This window comes from Triturus cristatus, chromosome 3_2 (assembly GCF_964204655.1).
Source record: "Triturus cristatus chromosome 3_2, aTriCri1.1, whole genome shotgun sequence".
Taxonomy (NCBI): Eukaryota; Metazoa; Chordata; class Amphibia; order Caudata; family Salamandridae; genus Triturus; species Triturus cristatus.
In genome coordinates, this window is record NC_140584.1 from 486,930,599 (window position 1) to 486,947,818 (window position 17,220).

Sequence of the window (17,220 nt, forward strand, 5' to 3'; positions counted from 1 at the left end):
AGAGGCAGGGAGTTGCTGGCGGTAGATTAAAGAGGCATGAACAGATTCAGGACTAAGCAGCCTTGGTATTCGGCACCTAGACCTATTGCCCGCCACAGGCTTCTGAGCAAAGCTTTGGGAGCCAGCACTTACTCTTGTACAAACTGGCACTGTATGAATTCACAGAGAATCAGAGAATGTGTCCTGAAAACCCGCAATAGTGACAGACACACTGAGCCAGGCCGCCCTTTCTCGGCAGCAGTCAGCACTTTAAATATCTTCATTCCCTTGTTAATGATGCTCTTGTGGCTGCTCCCATAAGTCTAATATTTTGCCCATGGAGCAATCAGAAATAAACTGTATATGTGCAATTGGCCTTTGCAACATTATTGTACATGCTGTTTCTAACAGGTGTATTTAATGATGCTGCACAGTGTAAAGTGCACATATACACTTTTTTCTGATTGTTTCATATACAAATTATTCTCCACGATGGACAAAATACCCTTTGCAAACTCCACTAAACACGGGTATATGCCTGCTTCTTTCATCCCCTGAGTAGTTCCATTCATGCATGCAGGTTGGAGCCTTTCTTCAAACTGGAACGAAGTGTATTTTAACTTACACATTTGTGATGTTCTCTCTCCGATGCACTGCTATTAGTTGACTAGAATGTCCACATCTACCCATAACACTAAATTTGCAAATGTGGCAAAGCTATCTAACTGGAGGATATTTGACATATGCAAACACATTTTATGAACCCAAAATTAAAAAAGATGTATACTTTTGTGAACCAGGATGTGTGTATTTGCATTTGGATAGTAGTTTTTGCGCACTTACATTCAGATTAGGCTCACGAAAAGATTGTGATTTAGCTCATATCGATATGACATCATCTTTTCAAAATTGAAAAATGTATGATAAACTAAAATGATCCAATCCATTCTTTATCGTATCATTCACCTAATTTTCAAAGGTTGATGAGTTTTTGCTTTCCAAGCAGACCACTCTGTTTGGATCGCACTTTAAACCTCTTTCCAAGTCTTCCAAAACAGCATCTCTCTCCTACCCTTAATATTCTATGAGCACAGTTTAATAGCCAGGTACTGTGATCACTCCCTTAATTCAGGGTTAGTGTTGTAGTTACTTACCTTCTTTGGTTCAGTCTGTCCCCCCTTTCCCTTCTCACCTTTAGAACGTTCCCACTCAACTGTGAACATTCTACAGATGACTCCAGCTGACTGGAACCTTGTGATGGTGTAAGAAGCCCAATAAAGATCGTCTGCTTGAACCCTTGCTTCTTCACTTTGTAACACTGACGACGACTTGCTGTGCGGGGACAGCCACACCATCGCTCCTAACTACTACTCCAGTGACAGCTGTACGGAGCTGCTGTGAAGTACTTCAGGGAAAGTTGCGTTGCCCTTACCCTCACTCTGGTAAAGGACAGGCCCCTTCAGTGGCCACTTTGCTCAGCAAGATGTAACATGTGAAGGAGCTTGTTGTCTGCAAGAAATAATCCTAGACCTCAGGGATAAAAACCTCCCAATCCAAAACAAAAGTAATCAAGCCAAGCCAGGTGAGCTACAGATACATTTTGGAGGAAGGATTGGCTAGTCGGAAGGCAGCATAAGTTAGGACTGAAGAAGGAAGAGCAGGACCGATGTACTCAGTGACCAGAACCAGAAAGCCGGAACACAGGATCCAAAAGTGATGAAATCATTGGCTGAATTTCAAATGTGACGTAGTGAAACATTGATCTGGGCTACTTTAAATAGTCCTGGACATCAAAAAGGAAATTCAAACCAGGATGTTTGAACGCTATGTCCGACTGGGCTGAGGGAACAAAGGATCATTCGGCAGCCATCTTGGATCTGCTGCAATGCCCCTAGTTGCCACCAGACCCAGTCTCTTCCGGCAGGTCGAAATGAAAATACTGGTCCCAAAGTGGTTGGGGTCAGGCTGTGACTGGGTCAAGGTATAGGCAGGCACGGTTCTGCGTCAAGCAGGTATCTCTGAGGAATGCCAGATGCAGGTAAGCTGGGAAGGCCCGTGAGTGTGACTTTGCAGCAGAGCACACCCATGGGACTATGAGGAAGAGACCCTTTGAGCTCTGACGGGTGGGTATACGCAGATGGTGAGATTCCCACATATACGTTCACTCTGCGCACTGCTGATCGGGTGCCCACCATCTTTCCGTGACCAGGAGGAACATCACATAGGCTATTGTTAAAAGTAAGTCAATGCTAATTTTTATGTATTTTTAACCTATATGTTGGAAAACCTTTGCTCAAAGAGTCATTCTGCCCTGATAACCATGAGCCTGGTTTCAAGTAGGATCTCAAATGACATTAATTTACGTTCTGCAAGAAAACCCCAACTAATAGGATACATCTAATTTCTTTCAGTCTACAGTTTGCATGCAGGAATGGGTCTGTGTATCAATCTAATTTTCTAAAACTATATCAGATGTCTCTAAATGCTCTAGTCCATTTCTCCAGTTTAGATCTACTGGTCAGGTCCAACAGGATAGGGTACAATGTAGATCTTGCTCTCAATTGAGGGAGATCTTCTTTAATCAGCATAAAACAACCAATAAATACTGGTCCCCTGTCTTCAATTGTTACCCATCCCAGATAAATAGGCTCTCCAGGTTCTGTGATGTCTCAAGTTAGCTTCAATATCTTTACCAGATATCCTTGGAGTATCAGCCCATAATCTTAAAACTTGTAGGCCAATTTCTCTCAAAGATATTGCACCAAGTAATTTCTATCATTCTTCACGTTTACAATGTGTTCCCACAGGATGTATAATTTTAGTCATGGTTAAATGTTGGTAAACGGATGTTCTTCTCATTAAAACTGTTCTAGAAAACAAGATGTTCTTCTTTTCTTAGATATTCCACCCAAAAATATTCTTGCCGTCCTGTATCGACTGCTGACCTCCTCACAGTTCGAAATCCTGTTACATGGTGGCTCACAAGATTTAATTAGAGCAGCACACAAATAGGCAAACTTCCAAACTTTTCATCCCATACTTGAAGCAATCTCCTCTCTCTTTTCACTTTGGCCTATGGGGCAGGCTTAGCAGGAAGCATATTGAAGACTGTAAATGAAGTATTTCACTAAGGGCCATATGTATGAAACTTTGGTTTTGCGATTCTCAAATAGCTATTTGAGAATCGCAAAATGCTATGTATGTAGGATTTGCAAATAATTTTGCGAATCCTACATACTCCTTAATTGCGAATTGCAAATTGCAATTCACAATTAAGGAATACCTCCCCATTTATTCCTATGGGCCTAGAGGCCCATAGGAATGAATGGGAAGACATTCTCAATTTGCAATTCTCAATTAGAGAATCGCAAATTGAGAATGCAATTTCAAGTGTGCCAGGGTGTCAACAGGCACCCTGTTGCAACCCTGAAATTAACATGGGTGCACATGTGGCGCACATACATGCCCTAAGGGCATGTGCGTGCGCCACATGCCACTTTGAAAAATGCAAAAATATGCATTTTTGAAAGAAATTGCAAATTACCACCAACCTGTAGTTGGTGGTAATTTGCGGTTCCTTAAGGCCAAATTGCACTTTTTTGGTGCTTCTTACATTGCATTAAAGGAATCGCAAAATTTGCGATTCCTTAAATGCAATTCCGAAATAAGGAATCGCAAATTTTACAATCCCTTATTTTGCACGCAGATTTGCCTTCATACATACCACTTAGCAAAATTGCGATCGCAAACGCCGAAATTCGGCGAATTTCGACGTTTGCGATCGCAATTTTGCTTGATACATATGGCCAGTGGCGGCTGGTGACATTTGAAAGTGGCGAGGCGTAAAACAATAGCCAGAGCACCCGAACCCCCGGGAGGTTCTCACCCCGAGAAAATTCTGAAAAAAGAGTAGGCAAATGGTGCATTTTGAACAGCATTGCACCTTTAAACCAGGGATATTTGGGCCATCTCTGCCAGTGAAATATCGTGTAAAGCCAGTTTTATTAAAAAAAACATGAACTGCGTAATTTGTAAATATGGACCATGTCTCAAATGATTTTAGATTTATAAAAAATAATGCGCAGAGCAAAGCTTGTCATGCTGTTTGTTTTGGTGACTTTAATTGAGGAGGAGTATTTATTTACACTACTTGCACTGAGGCTCAAGACACTCCTTGCTACGCCACTGATTTTAAACATCACTTCCCAGGTTTTGCACAATATTCAATACGGATATTAACTACACAGGCGTTTTTTAGGCCATATTAAACACTAGTGCCTTTCAAACAGAAAACGAGTCGGCAGTGCGACCATTTAATACAACACACAGTTGTCAGTGCCAGTGGCTGTGTCAATCAGATTAGTTCATCTCTGGCTATTTTTCCTGTTTTCCCTAGTGACGCTTCTCCGCTCCAATTTAAACTTTCGGCATGTGAATTTAATGAAACACATAACCCGTTGTTTGCTTTCTTGTGCTTAGCAGTATTTTGCAACCTGGCTGCCCAGTAGCATCTTTTCTATACAACAAATAATACGTCGAGTGTACGGTGTGTCACACCGTTATTGTATATGGAGAGCTGCCACAAAACATTATCACAAAGGCAAGACTGAAAGTGCAAGTGGTTGCACACAGTGATTCCTCAGGTTAACACATAACCAGCAATTTAGTGGCACATTGTAGGCATTCGTCATTTTCATAAGGCTTAAGCATCTCATACAGGCGCGGCCGACATGACTGGAGAGGGTACGGGGGTTAATTTAATTAATAAAAGAACTTACCAGGCATCTTCTCCGGTCCCGCGTCGCATCACATCTGCGCTGCAACGTGGTGGAAGTAACTTCTCTCCGCTCCTTTCTTTTGCCAATTAGGAGACTGGGGGGCCGGGCGGCTGAACCTGGTTTACTCTGTCCTGGTATTTGATAGGGTATGGGGCGACTTTGCGCAAAACGCATCACCGCCCGAGCAGGAGCCTATCTTCAAACTCCTGCTCTACACAGGGCATGCGCAGCAAACCTAATGGTCTGTGAATGTGAGTGAGGGGCTTTGCTCCTCTCTCACATGCGCAGACCATCTTTTGAACTCCTGCTCGTCTCTGCCTGCGTGCGCTGTGCGTGACATGCGCACAGCGCACTTTCACCAATGAAGCGCACAGGCGGGCCCGGAAATGTAAACAGACGAATTGTAAGAATTCGTCTGTTTACATTCCTGTTCACCTGTTGCCCGATTCTTTTGTGGGGCGCTGCCCCAACGCCCCTAATGGACCAGCCGCCTAAGCCATCTTTAAAGCTTTGTCCCATATAACACGCATACCCTGTAACAGCTATGTGATTCCAGATTTAAAAACCTAAAATCAATTGCTGAATACTTTTCGGTTTTAGATGACGTACGTGATAAAAAAAGTCTATACCGTAGCACCACACTTTAAGATAAGTAATTGCAGGATGCATATTTCCAAAGCTATAACCTTTCACAGCAGTAGGAAACATCTGCGTCACGGATCCTTCAGCCTATTTAAGTTCTATATGTAACGTTCAACAATTGAAGATTTTTTCTTTTTCTCGTGCAAGGTCCAGATGTTCAGAATTGAATCCACAGCCCTTTTAATTAAATTAGTCGCCAGTCATACAACTACGGTCTGTCGGTATGGACCTATATGTAGGATAAGGTAGACTTTGTCAGATCTCTGTGTGGGGGTAGGGATTAATACGCTCATAATATGAAACCCCACGTACCATCGTCAGAGTCACTGTCTGAATCCTGATTGATCAGTTCACTCTTTCGCTCCAAAGCCTGCTCCAGAGCCGCTTGCAGTTTCCTTGGCAGGAGTGCATCCTCGTCATCCATCTAAGACGATATATATCAAAGTAGGGAAAAACTTCGAATTAGTTTGTCAAATTAAAAAACAGTGACATAGTCATTAACAAAAGCAAGCTGGTCGTACAATTTAGGACATGTTGACTGTTTCCTACTGGCGACCCTAAGGCCAGTTCTTAGTGATGGATAGAGAGGAACCACTGAGAAATTCTGAATGAAGAAGTCGGTATTGCTATAAGGTATGCGGTTTCATGCCCCACCTCAACCTCATTACCCTTTTTTCTGTCCACTGCTGTTTCACACAGTCCACATAGAGTAAAATATAGACGTGCAGACTGTGTCCAGCGGATGCCTCAGTTCTCCATCCAATAGACTCTTCCAGTTATTAAAATATTTAGTGGCCCTCACAGAAGAACCAAGCGTTGAGCTGTTTCAGCATTTCAAGGGTTTAGATTGTATGAGTCAAATCACAAAACAATATTTTTTGGGCTGGCTCTATTTCATATCCTTAGTGGTAACTTAAAGCAGTGTTTGCGCAAAACACCTTTTACAACCTTTTTATAATGAAAATAGGGGTTTGGAGGTGGTAATATGTGACAAGAACATTTGTGGGCATTTATTGTTTGGCATTCTGCTGTGGTGGATATGTGTTATGTTCATTTCTTTTTTGAGCTGTGTTTTTACGCTGCATTATCACATTGTGATTTTGTTATGCTCTACTGTTGTTAGGTCTTGCCTGACCCAGCGCATGCGCTGGTCTGGCGAGACATTTTGTGAGGGCTCCAAAAAGTGCTACCAGAGCTACAGTGCATGTGCGCGGGCGCGCGCGTCGTGTTTTACCGCGATTACTTTCACTTTTGCGGCCGCTTTGATGTTTGATCGCGATTGCGATCACTTTCGCGGCCACACAGCCCCTTTGATGTTCTCCGTGAGGCTTCAATATATTGCAGCAGTTAAAACAAGCATTGGCATAGCCAATAGGTCTCGCTTTTGGGACCTTCTAATTGTTTAGTTATGCAACTGTTGCATGGCTAAACACTAATAAGGTCCCAAAGGCAAGACCTATTGGCTATGCCAATGCTTGTGTTTTTTTTTTACTGTTTTGTTGTGATGTGCCCCGTTATTATGTTATGTTGCTTTGTGTGATCAAATGTGGTTTGTTCTGTTCTTTACTTTAGATATGTCAACAAATGTTGCTACATTTTCAATCAAAAGCAATACATGCCTGAAGGTAACTGTGTCAAGCAACCATTTACTACCACTGCAGCGGCGAAAATAGCATGGCTTCAGCTTTTCAGCTACCTAAGACACCAACCACTCAGGCCAAAATAGTGGCAGAGAGAGTCTAAACATATTGCTCACAGTGCTCCATTTATGTGCTGCGGCCCTAAGCCAGCTGAGTTGAGGTAGCACCAGTCTGCAAGCACACCTTTGTGCCCATAGCGGTCACAGGGAGAAAATCAGACGTCAGAATATGGGGTAAGTAAGTAAATAACGTTTGTGACATGACCTGCTATAAATCACTAAAGTGAAAGAAATGAATGAATCCACATGCCGAGCCACTCACTCGATTTCTACCTGGTCTTTTGGATGGGTTTTATATTTCTTTAATGTCTATTAGTACTTATTTCTAGTAGGACATAAAATGTGAGGTTGAGGGAAGTAACAGACGTTAGATTTTATTATGTATTCCATGAATGAATTCACAAGCATGGTATATTAGCACCCCCAAATGTCTCATTCCTACTGAGGTTTACCATCTCCTTAAGTGTCTTTACTGCCACAGTCACAATCCCAACCCCTATCACTCAAATGCGAGCCTTCACTTAAGGTAACGTTACATGTTGAGGAAGGGAAATGTCTGAAGCTATTACATGTCAATAAATGAGTAAAGGGTACTCCGTGGTAATCGAAGGCACTTGCTAGAGCCCGGTGATAGTACTGATCCCCAAAAGCATGCTACCATATTATATCACTCCACAGCTGCCTCTATAGCTGCCCTCTGACCCAAGCTGGGATGGCAAAGAAATGTTTGGAAAGTGAACATGCAAGGATGCTTCCTGGAGATAATGCCTACCAAGCACTGAGGGCCTTTCCCCAACATATTATAACAAAAAGGAGATATCTATAAACCATCAGTGGTCAGCAGCCTTTCTTCTCTATATAGTATCTGGGAGGATATCATTTATTATAAAGTGTGCTCTGAGGCTACATAGCTCAGGATCCTACCTGTCTGATGAAGCGATCTGAACCTAGATCCACCATCAGGGCCTGTATAAACAGAGGAGAAAATCACACAGTGATTACCGCGACATGCCAGAGGGAAAATCATCTCAAGATCTGCTGCAAACAGAAATCACCGGGTCATCAACCATAACTACGTATATGTTTTAAAACTTAAAATATGTATAGCCAGCTCAAGAAGTACATTACTGTAGTCTGAATATTAGAGGTCAGCAGGTAGGTTGAAAGTGATTAGACCGCTACTGTGCTCAGAGTCGGGCTCAGTGTGAGACTGCCAGCTTCAGTGCCATTTTCGGAGCCTCCGTCAGTTCTATACTCCACCATTAGGTCAGGTACATTTGTGTACAGATTTCTCCCTTAGTTCAAGGGTCTACATGTGCCTATGTCCTCAACCCACACCCACCCTTAGTGTCTTGGTCTACTCAAGTTAAAGACTGCCTGCCTGGTTTATATTTAAGGGCACATGTATCATGGTTTTGCGTCGCTCCTGCACCACGCAAGGGGTGATGTAAAACCTAGAAAGACATTTACCAAGCCACGCAAGGCAACCTTGCGTGGCCCTGCGTGGCATGGTAAATGTGGAATAACGTAAGGCAACACAAGCCGCTGCCATGCGTTACTCTGCCTCAGGGAGGCATTCCTTGGATACAGCGTGGAAGTTCTCATGCATCCACCCATGGATCTTGGCGTATTCCCAGATTTACCATCAGTAGCAGACCAGGGAATGCGTCAAAATGCTATGCCTCCCCTGGGGAGGTGTAACAAGGAGAAATGTTCTTATTTCTTCTAGTTTTTTCCTCTTTCTACCTGTGCTGCAATCTGCAGCACAGGTAGAAAGAGTGAAAAGCTTCAGAGGAATGTTTGTGGGCAAGAAAGTGTCCTTTCCTGCACAAAAATAATTCCACCTACAACGCTGGCACCCTTCCACTATGGTGCAAGGGTGCCTGCATTGGCACTAGGCAGCTGTTTGTGCAACAGCGCAGGCAGAGAGCAGGAATGCACCATATGCTGTTAAATACAGCGCATTCCTGCCCTCTCTTTCATGCAGCGCAGCGAGGTTGCTGGCTGCGTTGCGTGAATATTTGATAAATATGCCCCTTAGTGCCAAGAGCTGGGTATCATGTTCAACTTTAGTGCCAGAACATGTGTGTGCCTGCCTCTTTTACTAACAGGATCCAGAGCTTCTTTACCTCTTCTAATGACAAGGTCTGTGCTCTAAAGCTCTGTTCCCGTTATTGTTTACCAGCATCGCAGTTTGTCCCCCTGTCAATGTGATCTCTTTGCTATTTTGTGAGGGAAGAACGAGGCGCAGGAGTCCTGCAGCGTCCTTTAACTGCCGCTGTACTTGTTATTGATATACTGACCGACTACATTAGATAGCACCAGTGCTCTCAGAAAGTCTCTTAGCACTGCTTAGATGCGTGCCACCCCAACAGGAAGGCCTTGAGTTTTTTCCTAAAGTCTAGCACAGAGGCAGAGAATCTAAATATCTAATGGGAGATGTTGTCATACGCTGGAGTCTGAATCTAGAAGGATTATCCACATCTGATCGATGGTAGTGTGGAATATTCAAGAGTGCGTGGCCGGAACTAAAGAGGCTCCTTGAAGAAAAGCAGAAAGAGATTCTAGGGAACATTCAGCACCTAGAACGCGGAGGCATTTATAGGAGAGGTAAGTCACCGTAACCTGGGAGTCAACATAAAGGTCCCCTATACATACAAGATATGGTCTTGTATTCTAAGCCCAATCATTAACCTAACAGCTACAGTGTGAGTTTTTTTGGGTCTTACAATGGATTTTTCAAAGGACCACAATAAATAGATTTTCAATAGGCCAAGCAAAAAATTGATTGTCCTAACCTATAAGGCTCAATGGGCTTTAGGGAGAAGAGGCAGAAAGGACTATATCTAGATAAACTGGAAGAATTATCAAGCGCCTTCTGGATTCGAAAATCACTGCTAAGATTTTTTACTCTTTTCTAGGAAATTATAGACCAAAAATTAAGGTTGTTTTAGAGGTCTAAACTTTAGTCTCCCTTTGGCTGCTTAAATGGTGACCTCAGTCTTGAAATGATCATAGCCCAACATCCAATAATTTCTCTCAGGCTGCCTACTGGTTGCAGCCACCTGCAGTGTGAGCTGGGTTGGAAAATTTTGCCAGGCCTGATAGGGTTCTCTTGTCTGACACTGCAACCTTTAGGTGATCTGGTGCTATTTCAAAACGGTGAAAAAACACAAACTTCGAAGTGCAATAAGATGAAAAAAATGCAAATGTTAGAAAACAAAAATTCTCACAAAAAACAATTGTATGAAATGGATACTTAATTCAGAAATTACATTGCTAAAAATTATTTTTGAAGAACATTTTTTTCCTATGAAAAACCTTTAAAAGGTCAGCTTACAGGAACTAATAAACAGAGACAAAGAAATAGGGTCACATTTCTTATGCCCCTTGCGCTGCCGGAACGTCACTTTTTGTGACGTTGCGTGGCGCAGGAGCCTGCTCCATATTTATGAGGCACCACTAAGCCACTTTTTTTGGCATAATGCTCCCTCGTAAATATTGTTCCCTTTAACACAGTTTTCTGCGTTAAAGAGGTGTTCCATGGGTGTTGCTTGGGGCATTCCCAGCATCATCCATGGCTTTTTGACACTGCCCCAGATTTACGAGTAATCGTAATTCTGAGGTAGCGCCAAAAGTATACGTCTCCCCAGGGGAGGCGTTAGGGAGGCACAACGAGGAGAAATATCTTTATTTCCCTTAGTTTTTCCTTTTTCTATGTGTGCTGCATTCTGCAGCACATATAGAAAGTGGTCAAAGCCTCTTGTGATTACTTTTGTGCAGGAAAGTTTCCCTTCCTGCAAATAAATTATCATCCTTACAACGCAGGCACGCTTGCACTATGGTGCAAAGGTGCCTGCGCTGGTGCACGGCAGCCCATTGTGCGTCGGTGCAGGGGAAAGCACAGGAATGCGCCATCTGATAAAAACATGCATTACTGCCCTTTTCTTTTGCTGTAGGGCAGCGCAGCAGGAAGGCCAACAGAGCTGCCCTATGCCAAAACCTCATAAATGAGGTCCATAGTGTGCTGCATAGAAAGAAACCGATGTATACATACATCCATACAAAGATACAAAGAAACACCTCCGTTACACAAAAAACCCTGTAGTGATAAGCAGGTGTTGGAACACATTGCGATCTAAATTATGCGTCATTCCGTGTATATGTTCCTCCCGTTACCATTCAAACGTAATTTCATTGACAATGGAAATGGGAAGATGATATACACAAAATGACGCAATACTGGAGTTCTCATGCGTCTTAAGGAAAGGTTTAGCTTGAAGTGAAGGACATTTTTTTAACTATTATTACACCAAGAAGCACCGTCACACCTTACCTCTTCCACAGGAAGTTCTTTCAGCTTTGGCAGGGAGCTTGACAGCAAGCCAACAAGAAATGGAGTGGGGCAGCAGACAATGTCAATCATGGAGGAAGGAAGCACGGGTATGAATGTATGCTGCCAAGAGAAGGGGTACAACAGAGCTACCACAGCATGCGAGCAGCTGGAGAGTGTGCTGAAAATGAGAAGAAAGTATGACTGTAAATATTATCCTGCAAGTTAATACTAGTGGCACTTCAATACTTCAATCCACATTGGGCCAAGTGAGCACATAAGATAATGAAAATAGAAACGTAATCATAAACCTTTGTAAAAGTTCGTTTTTTTGGAGTTTTTCATAGCGCAAACTAGACCCGAAGGTATCAGAGCGCTTTACATGAGCACCAGTTGCGTTACAGACTGACACATTCATTTTGCATTGGGAGATTGAGTGATTTGCCCAGAATCACAGGATGTTGAGCGCCCCAGCCGATACTAGAGCCCAGTTCCCCAGCTCCGAGGTCGACCACTCTAGCGATTATGCCACATCCTCTCCTTTACTTTACTTGCTTTTAATAAATAGTTTCTGAATGATAATGAGAGAAATGTTGTGGAACACTTCAAAAAAGAAGATAACACAAAACTTGAAAAACACCATGGGCCCGATTCATAAACTGTATTGTGTAGTATGTAAAGTAGGACGACAGTATTACTACTTACTACAAAATGCCATTAACAAACTTGTGGGTGTAAATCTCCACCTTCACCTCTCCTATGTTTCATATGGGGGATGCTCACACATGTAAGTTTACTACTGTGGATCTGATTACGATGTCGGGAGGACTCACGTCTGCCCGAATTTGCCGCGGGCTCGGGACTGACTGACCTCCAGTCGCCAGTCCTGACACCGCCATTACAATGCGACCGCACATGGTGAGGTCGCATACTCCCATTTCTCTATGGGAGCTTGTGCTGTGGCCGTAAACCGGCCGTAGCACAAGCTCCCATGGAGAAATGGGAGATTCTGTTAAACCCTGCACCATGTAGAAGGTACCCACACGGTGCAGGAATTAACAGGGGGCACCATAGGTGCCCACTCAGTTTCCAACCGGAGGCTGTGGAGGAATCGGGGGCCTACTAGGGGGGCAAAGCCCGGCATGGAAAGCCTGTCAAACCAATATCGTAATCCTGACTGCAGAAACGCCGTCATCGGGGATTACGTTGGGGCCTCCAACTGGCCAACGGGCTCCTTGAGGCCATCAGAATCCAGCCGCAATGACTGACCAGTACAATTTGTTAAAAAATGTTATAAACTTTTTGAATTTTACCTATACTTTTCTACAGCTGGATCTCTGCCCAGGTGGTGGAGAACTCTGCCTACATGTGAAAAGTTATTAGTAGTAACTTGACACTATTAACTAAAGTTTAAATCAAATATCTAACTAAGTTAAACATATTAAATGTAATTAATTTTTTTTTAAATACTAAAAGTCCCATCTAAAGTAAAATGTTTGTATTTAACTATTATGTATTGAAACTTTCAAAATTCTATGTTTAGAATTAAAAATTAAAGTGACATTTATTTTCACATTAAAAAAAGTTCGTAAAATATATATATATTCACTTAAAAAAACCATAGGTTTCACACATGTTATAGTTAGCTGGACATTTCACTCGTAAAAAAACATTGAAATTCCCCTGTTATAGTTAGTTCAGATAACTATAACTCGCGCAACCGCAATCCACTACTGATGACGTCACATATTACATCACTCATGACATGGTCAGTGACATCACTCACTGATGACATCATCCTTGTGATAGAGTGGCGGTCGCGCGAGTTATAGTTATCTGAACTAACTATAACGGGGTAATTTCAATGTTTTTTTCCGAGTGAAATGTCCAGCTAACTATAACATGTGTGAAACCTATGGTTTTTTAAGTGAATTTGCAAGGTTTTTTAAATGCTAATTCCTAACTATAACGTGTGTGAAACCTATGGTTTTTTAAGTGAATTTGTAAGGTTTTTTAAATGCTAATTTATACATGTATTATTATATTTTTTATATATTTATTTTACAATAAACTACCTATGTATATAGTTAAAGATTTACTGTATCCTGTAATATGGAATGGCTCAGCTCTTTTTTTTTTTATTTGGATAGAGTTGAACAGCATAGTTAATATCTTCTATAAACTTATAAACAGTTTAAAATGTTTTTGTTTTTTTTACGTTTTTTTCACGGTGCGCTCACCCCGTGATTTTTTGAAAAAAAAATAAAAACATTTTTTCACCCTTCGGGGTCCTTCATGGACCCCCTGACAAAGGCTAGGGGGTCAGGAACTCTCTACCCTGCCCCCTTTTCACGTTCTCCACCTTTCTTTTTCACTGTCACACACAAAATGGCGCCGACACTTACTGATTTCGACCGATTCGAATGTTTTTTTTAATTTATTTTTTTATTCCTCATATACCAAAAAATAAAAATAAGGGCAATCCTGATGGGCGGCCATAGCCTCTCCTCAACGGTCATCCTGTCCCAGCCCTGGTGTTTAAGACCGATGCGGAAAAAGGGAAGGCTCAAACCCTCAAGCAATCACCACTTCCGCAATCCACTTCTTTTCGCAATGTGATATGAACCAGCATCGCATTGAAGGGACCAGCCAAGTAGTGCCCAGGTGAAATCATTGGAATATTCCCTATCTGTTCCGCCATGCAACCAAGGCTGCCCAAACATTACCGTAACTGTTCCTGTCACATGCCATATCAGATTCACTAGTATAAATTATATGTTTCAAGCAATCTGTGAAAGTAGGAGCATTTATATTCTTCCAGGCTCTACATATCTCTCGTCTTGCCAGGATAATAACATAAAATATAAATTTAGATACCGGATCATTAAGATGATAGTCAATATGTAATCCAAACATAATCAATCCAGGGGTAATTTCAATCTGTTTATCCAGTACCTCAGCTAAAAAGGTTTGCACCTTTGCCCAAAAATCTACTATTTCAGGACAACTCATGAACATATGATAGTCATCTGCCGAAGGGAGTTTACATCTTGGACACTGATGGTGTAGACCTGTAATCTTAGTTAGCTTTTTGGGGATATATATACTCTATAAGTGGTGTATAAGTGATTTCTTTTAAGAAGAGACGATTTTACCACAATATGTAACATGGCGTAAGAATCTCCCCATAATTTCATCAAATTATTTGAGTCCATACTAATAACGTTGCCCCAAAGAGTATGGAGTTCCAATTATGTTATCCCTTCTAGCTCTAGAATAGCCGAGTACCAGAAAGACACCTCCTGATTCCACACGCCCCTTCTCGATACATAGTCAAACTTAGGCTTCAGTGCATCAAAATCCCAAAATTTAGTTGCCCACCACCCTGCCAGCTGATAGTACTTATATCTGGATAAGGTACCGTCTGTCAGGCCAGAAAGCGACTCCCAATTCAACAACTGCGAATCTTTCTCTAAATCCTGCCAATAAAACAGGCCAGACATTTTAAGGGGGCGAGACAATTGATCATTAAGACATTCTGGTGTATCCGGAGAGTCCCAGATCGGAGCTTGAGGTGCATAGTACGGGATTTTCAGGCTTTTCCTAAGTTATACCCAATTCTTAAGAGCTGTTTCCAATACCTTTAGTCTTACCCTCTTGAAGAACCTGGGATCACCGTACTTAAATAAAAAATATTCTTGCCCCTTAGGTATACTGTGTAATAAAGCTTGGAACAGGAGACCCTGGGAGGAAGCATCTGTCTTTCCAGCTAACAGTCTGAAATTCTTAAAGTGGAATGAGTGACAGTAAACAGATATATCCGGGAGGGCTAGCCCTCCCATTTTTTAATTTCTCCTTCATTTTTTCCAAGAAATCCTTGGTGTCTTAGCGTTCCAAATAAAGGAACCGATTCTCCCCTGTATTTTGGCGATATCAGATACAGGAATTGTCAACGGGATGGAATTAAACAAAAATGTAATCTTTGGGAGAATGATCATCTTAACTAAGTTTACTCTACCGTAAATACTCAGAGAGAGGCCGGACCATCTTTGTAATAAATCACAAATATCCTTATAAATTCTCGTCGTATTTACTTTGGCTATTTCCAGAATATTTTGAGACAAAATTATACCCAAATACCTCATACGTGTCTTAGCTACAATAGTTCCACCAACCTGATTCCAATGCATAATCTGTTTTTTCTTTGTTTACCTTATATCCTGATTCGAATGTTGACTGACATGTAACCACCAATCAGAATTACGCTCGCGCACGTTATGATGCGCGCACGGTGCGAGCACGGTGCGCGCATATAGATATTTATGTACTTTTAACTGCAATTTTCTCAGGAACTACTGAACAGATTGACACCATATATGCAAAAGGCACATGCCTGACCTGAGGACTACCTCTTTGCCAAATTTCAAGTAATTCTGTTCAGCCGTTCGGGCTGTACCTTCGACTAAAGGTCCTATGGGAAAATGCATGGGGAAAACGCGTTTTGGGACCCCCCTTTTTTCTCAGCCCCCGCTTGACGAATCACTCCGAGACTTTCAGGGTAGGAGCTGAGCGGAGCGCCCCATTAGTTTTGAAAATTTCACGAGGATTCGTCAACCGGCGCCAAAGTTATTCAAAATAGAATTTTCAGATTTCCTATGGGAACTCGGTCCTAACTACAACTATCTACTGGTGACCGCCAGTAGATAATACGTATATATATACATAAATATATGTAAATATATATATATATTTTATATTACAATACATTTCTATATATTTTTAGAAAGTCAAAATAGATTAAATTAATTTAACATTATTTGGTATGTGATCCTATTATAAGTCCCTACCGCCATTATTTTCGATGGGAGGGTGTTACAGTACCAGTGATTGGTCATATGTGGTACTGGAATTAGTTCTGGGTCCTTTTGGTAAGAAGCAACTTTACACTCATAAATTTGGCTTCTTCCCCTGCTTCAGGGAATTGAAACATGTAAGCCTACACTTTGTAGTAAATGTACTACTTTTTGTTATTCACCATTTGTGAGTGTAAATATATCGCAAAGAATAAAAGCCCGATTACACATGTAGATATACTTATGTGTATAGGTCCAAATGATGTTAGAGAGGAGATTTGTTTTGCAGGTTTCACTGAACAGGAAGAACACATTTGCAGTATTTCGCCTTTCCTGTTCAAGGTTAAAACCTATAGTAACTTTAAAACTCCACCAAAAGGGAAATAGCTCTGATCAGTGCAAACATATAAACAAATCCACAAAATAAAATGGCATTCAAATAAAGTACAGTGCGCGATAATGTGCCATTTTCTTTTCTTCTTGAAGTGGTCAATGTTACTGTGGTACACAAGGCATCAGCAAGAAAGACTGGTCTAAGATTAGTATGCTTGCATATTGTTGTTTTTTGATCTCACCAAAATGTTATTTATTTTTCCCTTTGTTTTTTACAGTTTTGTGTGCTTGGAAAGGTGCAGGGTTTAAAAGTATACTTTCTGGTGTGATCTAAATAATTTATACACTGTAATGGTGTTAAAATCATACTTTTGCCAGTGCATAATTCTACTACAAATAGGTGTCTCATAAGAGTGTGGACAATATGACCTATCACATTTTCTCGTAGACACGGAATGGGTAAAACCTTTTGATACTTCAAACCATTTTGGTCACAAGTCAGTATTGATAGCAGGTCAACTGCCACGCACCACAGGTTTTAAACGTTCAATGCAAGGTGTAGTGACAGGTGACTGTAAAAAGTGTGTTGTCATCATGTGTAGT

At 41.6% G+C, this 17,220-nt stretch overlaps 1 protein-coding gene across 4 annotated transcripts in view; it reads right to left on the minus strand.

The window, feature by feature from the left end:
* DENND2B (DENN domain containing 2B) overlaps positions 1-17,220 on the minus strand; it is a 1,065,289-nt gene that overhangs the window by 28,178 nt on the left and 1,019,891 nt on the right. For all 4 annotated transcript variants that reach the window (XM_085648132.1, XM_085648131.1, XM_085648133.1 and 1 more), the window contains 3 exons: positions 11,435-11,612; positions 8,023-8,064; positions 5,712-5,823 (listed from right to left, as the gene is read on the minus strand). In XM_085648132.1, the coding sequence (XP_085504258.1) occupies positions 5,712-5,823; positions 8,023-8,064; positions 11,435-11,612 (332 nt within the window). The remainder of the gene's footprint in view (positions 1-5,711; positions 5,824-8,022; positions 8,065-11,434; positions 11,613-17,220) is intronic.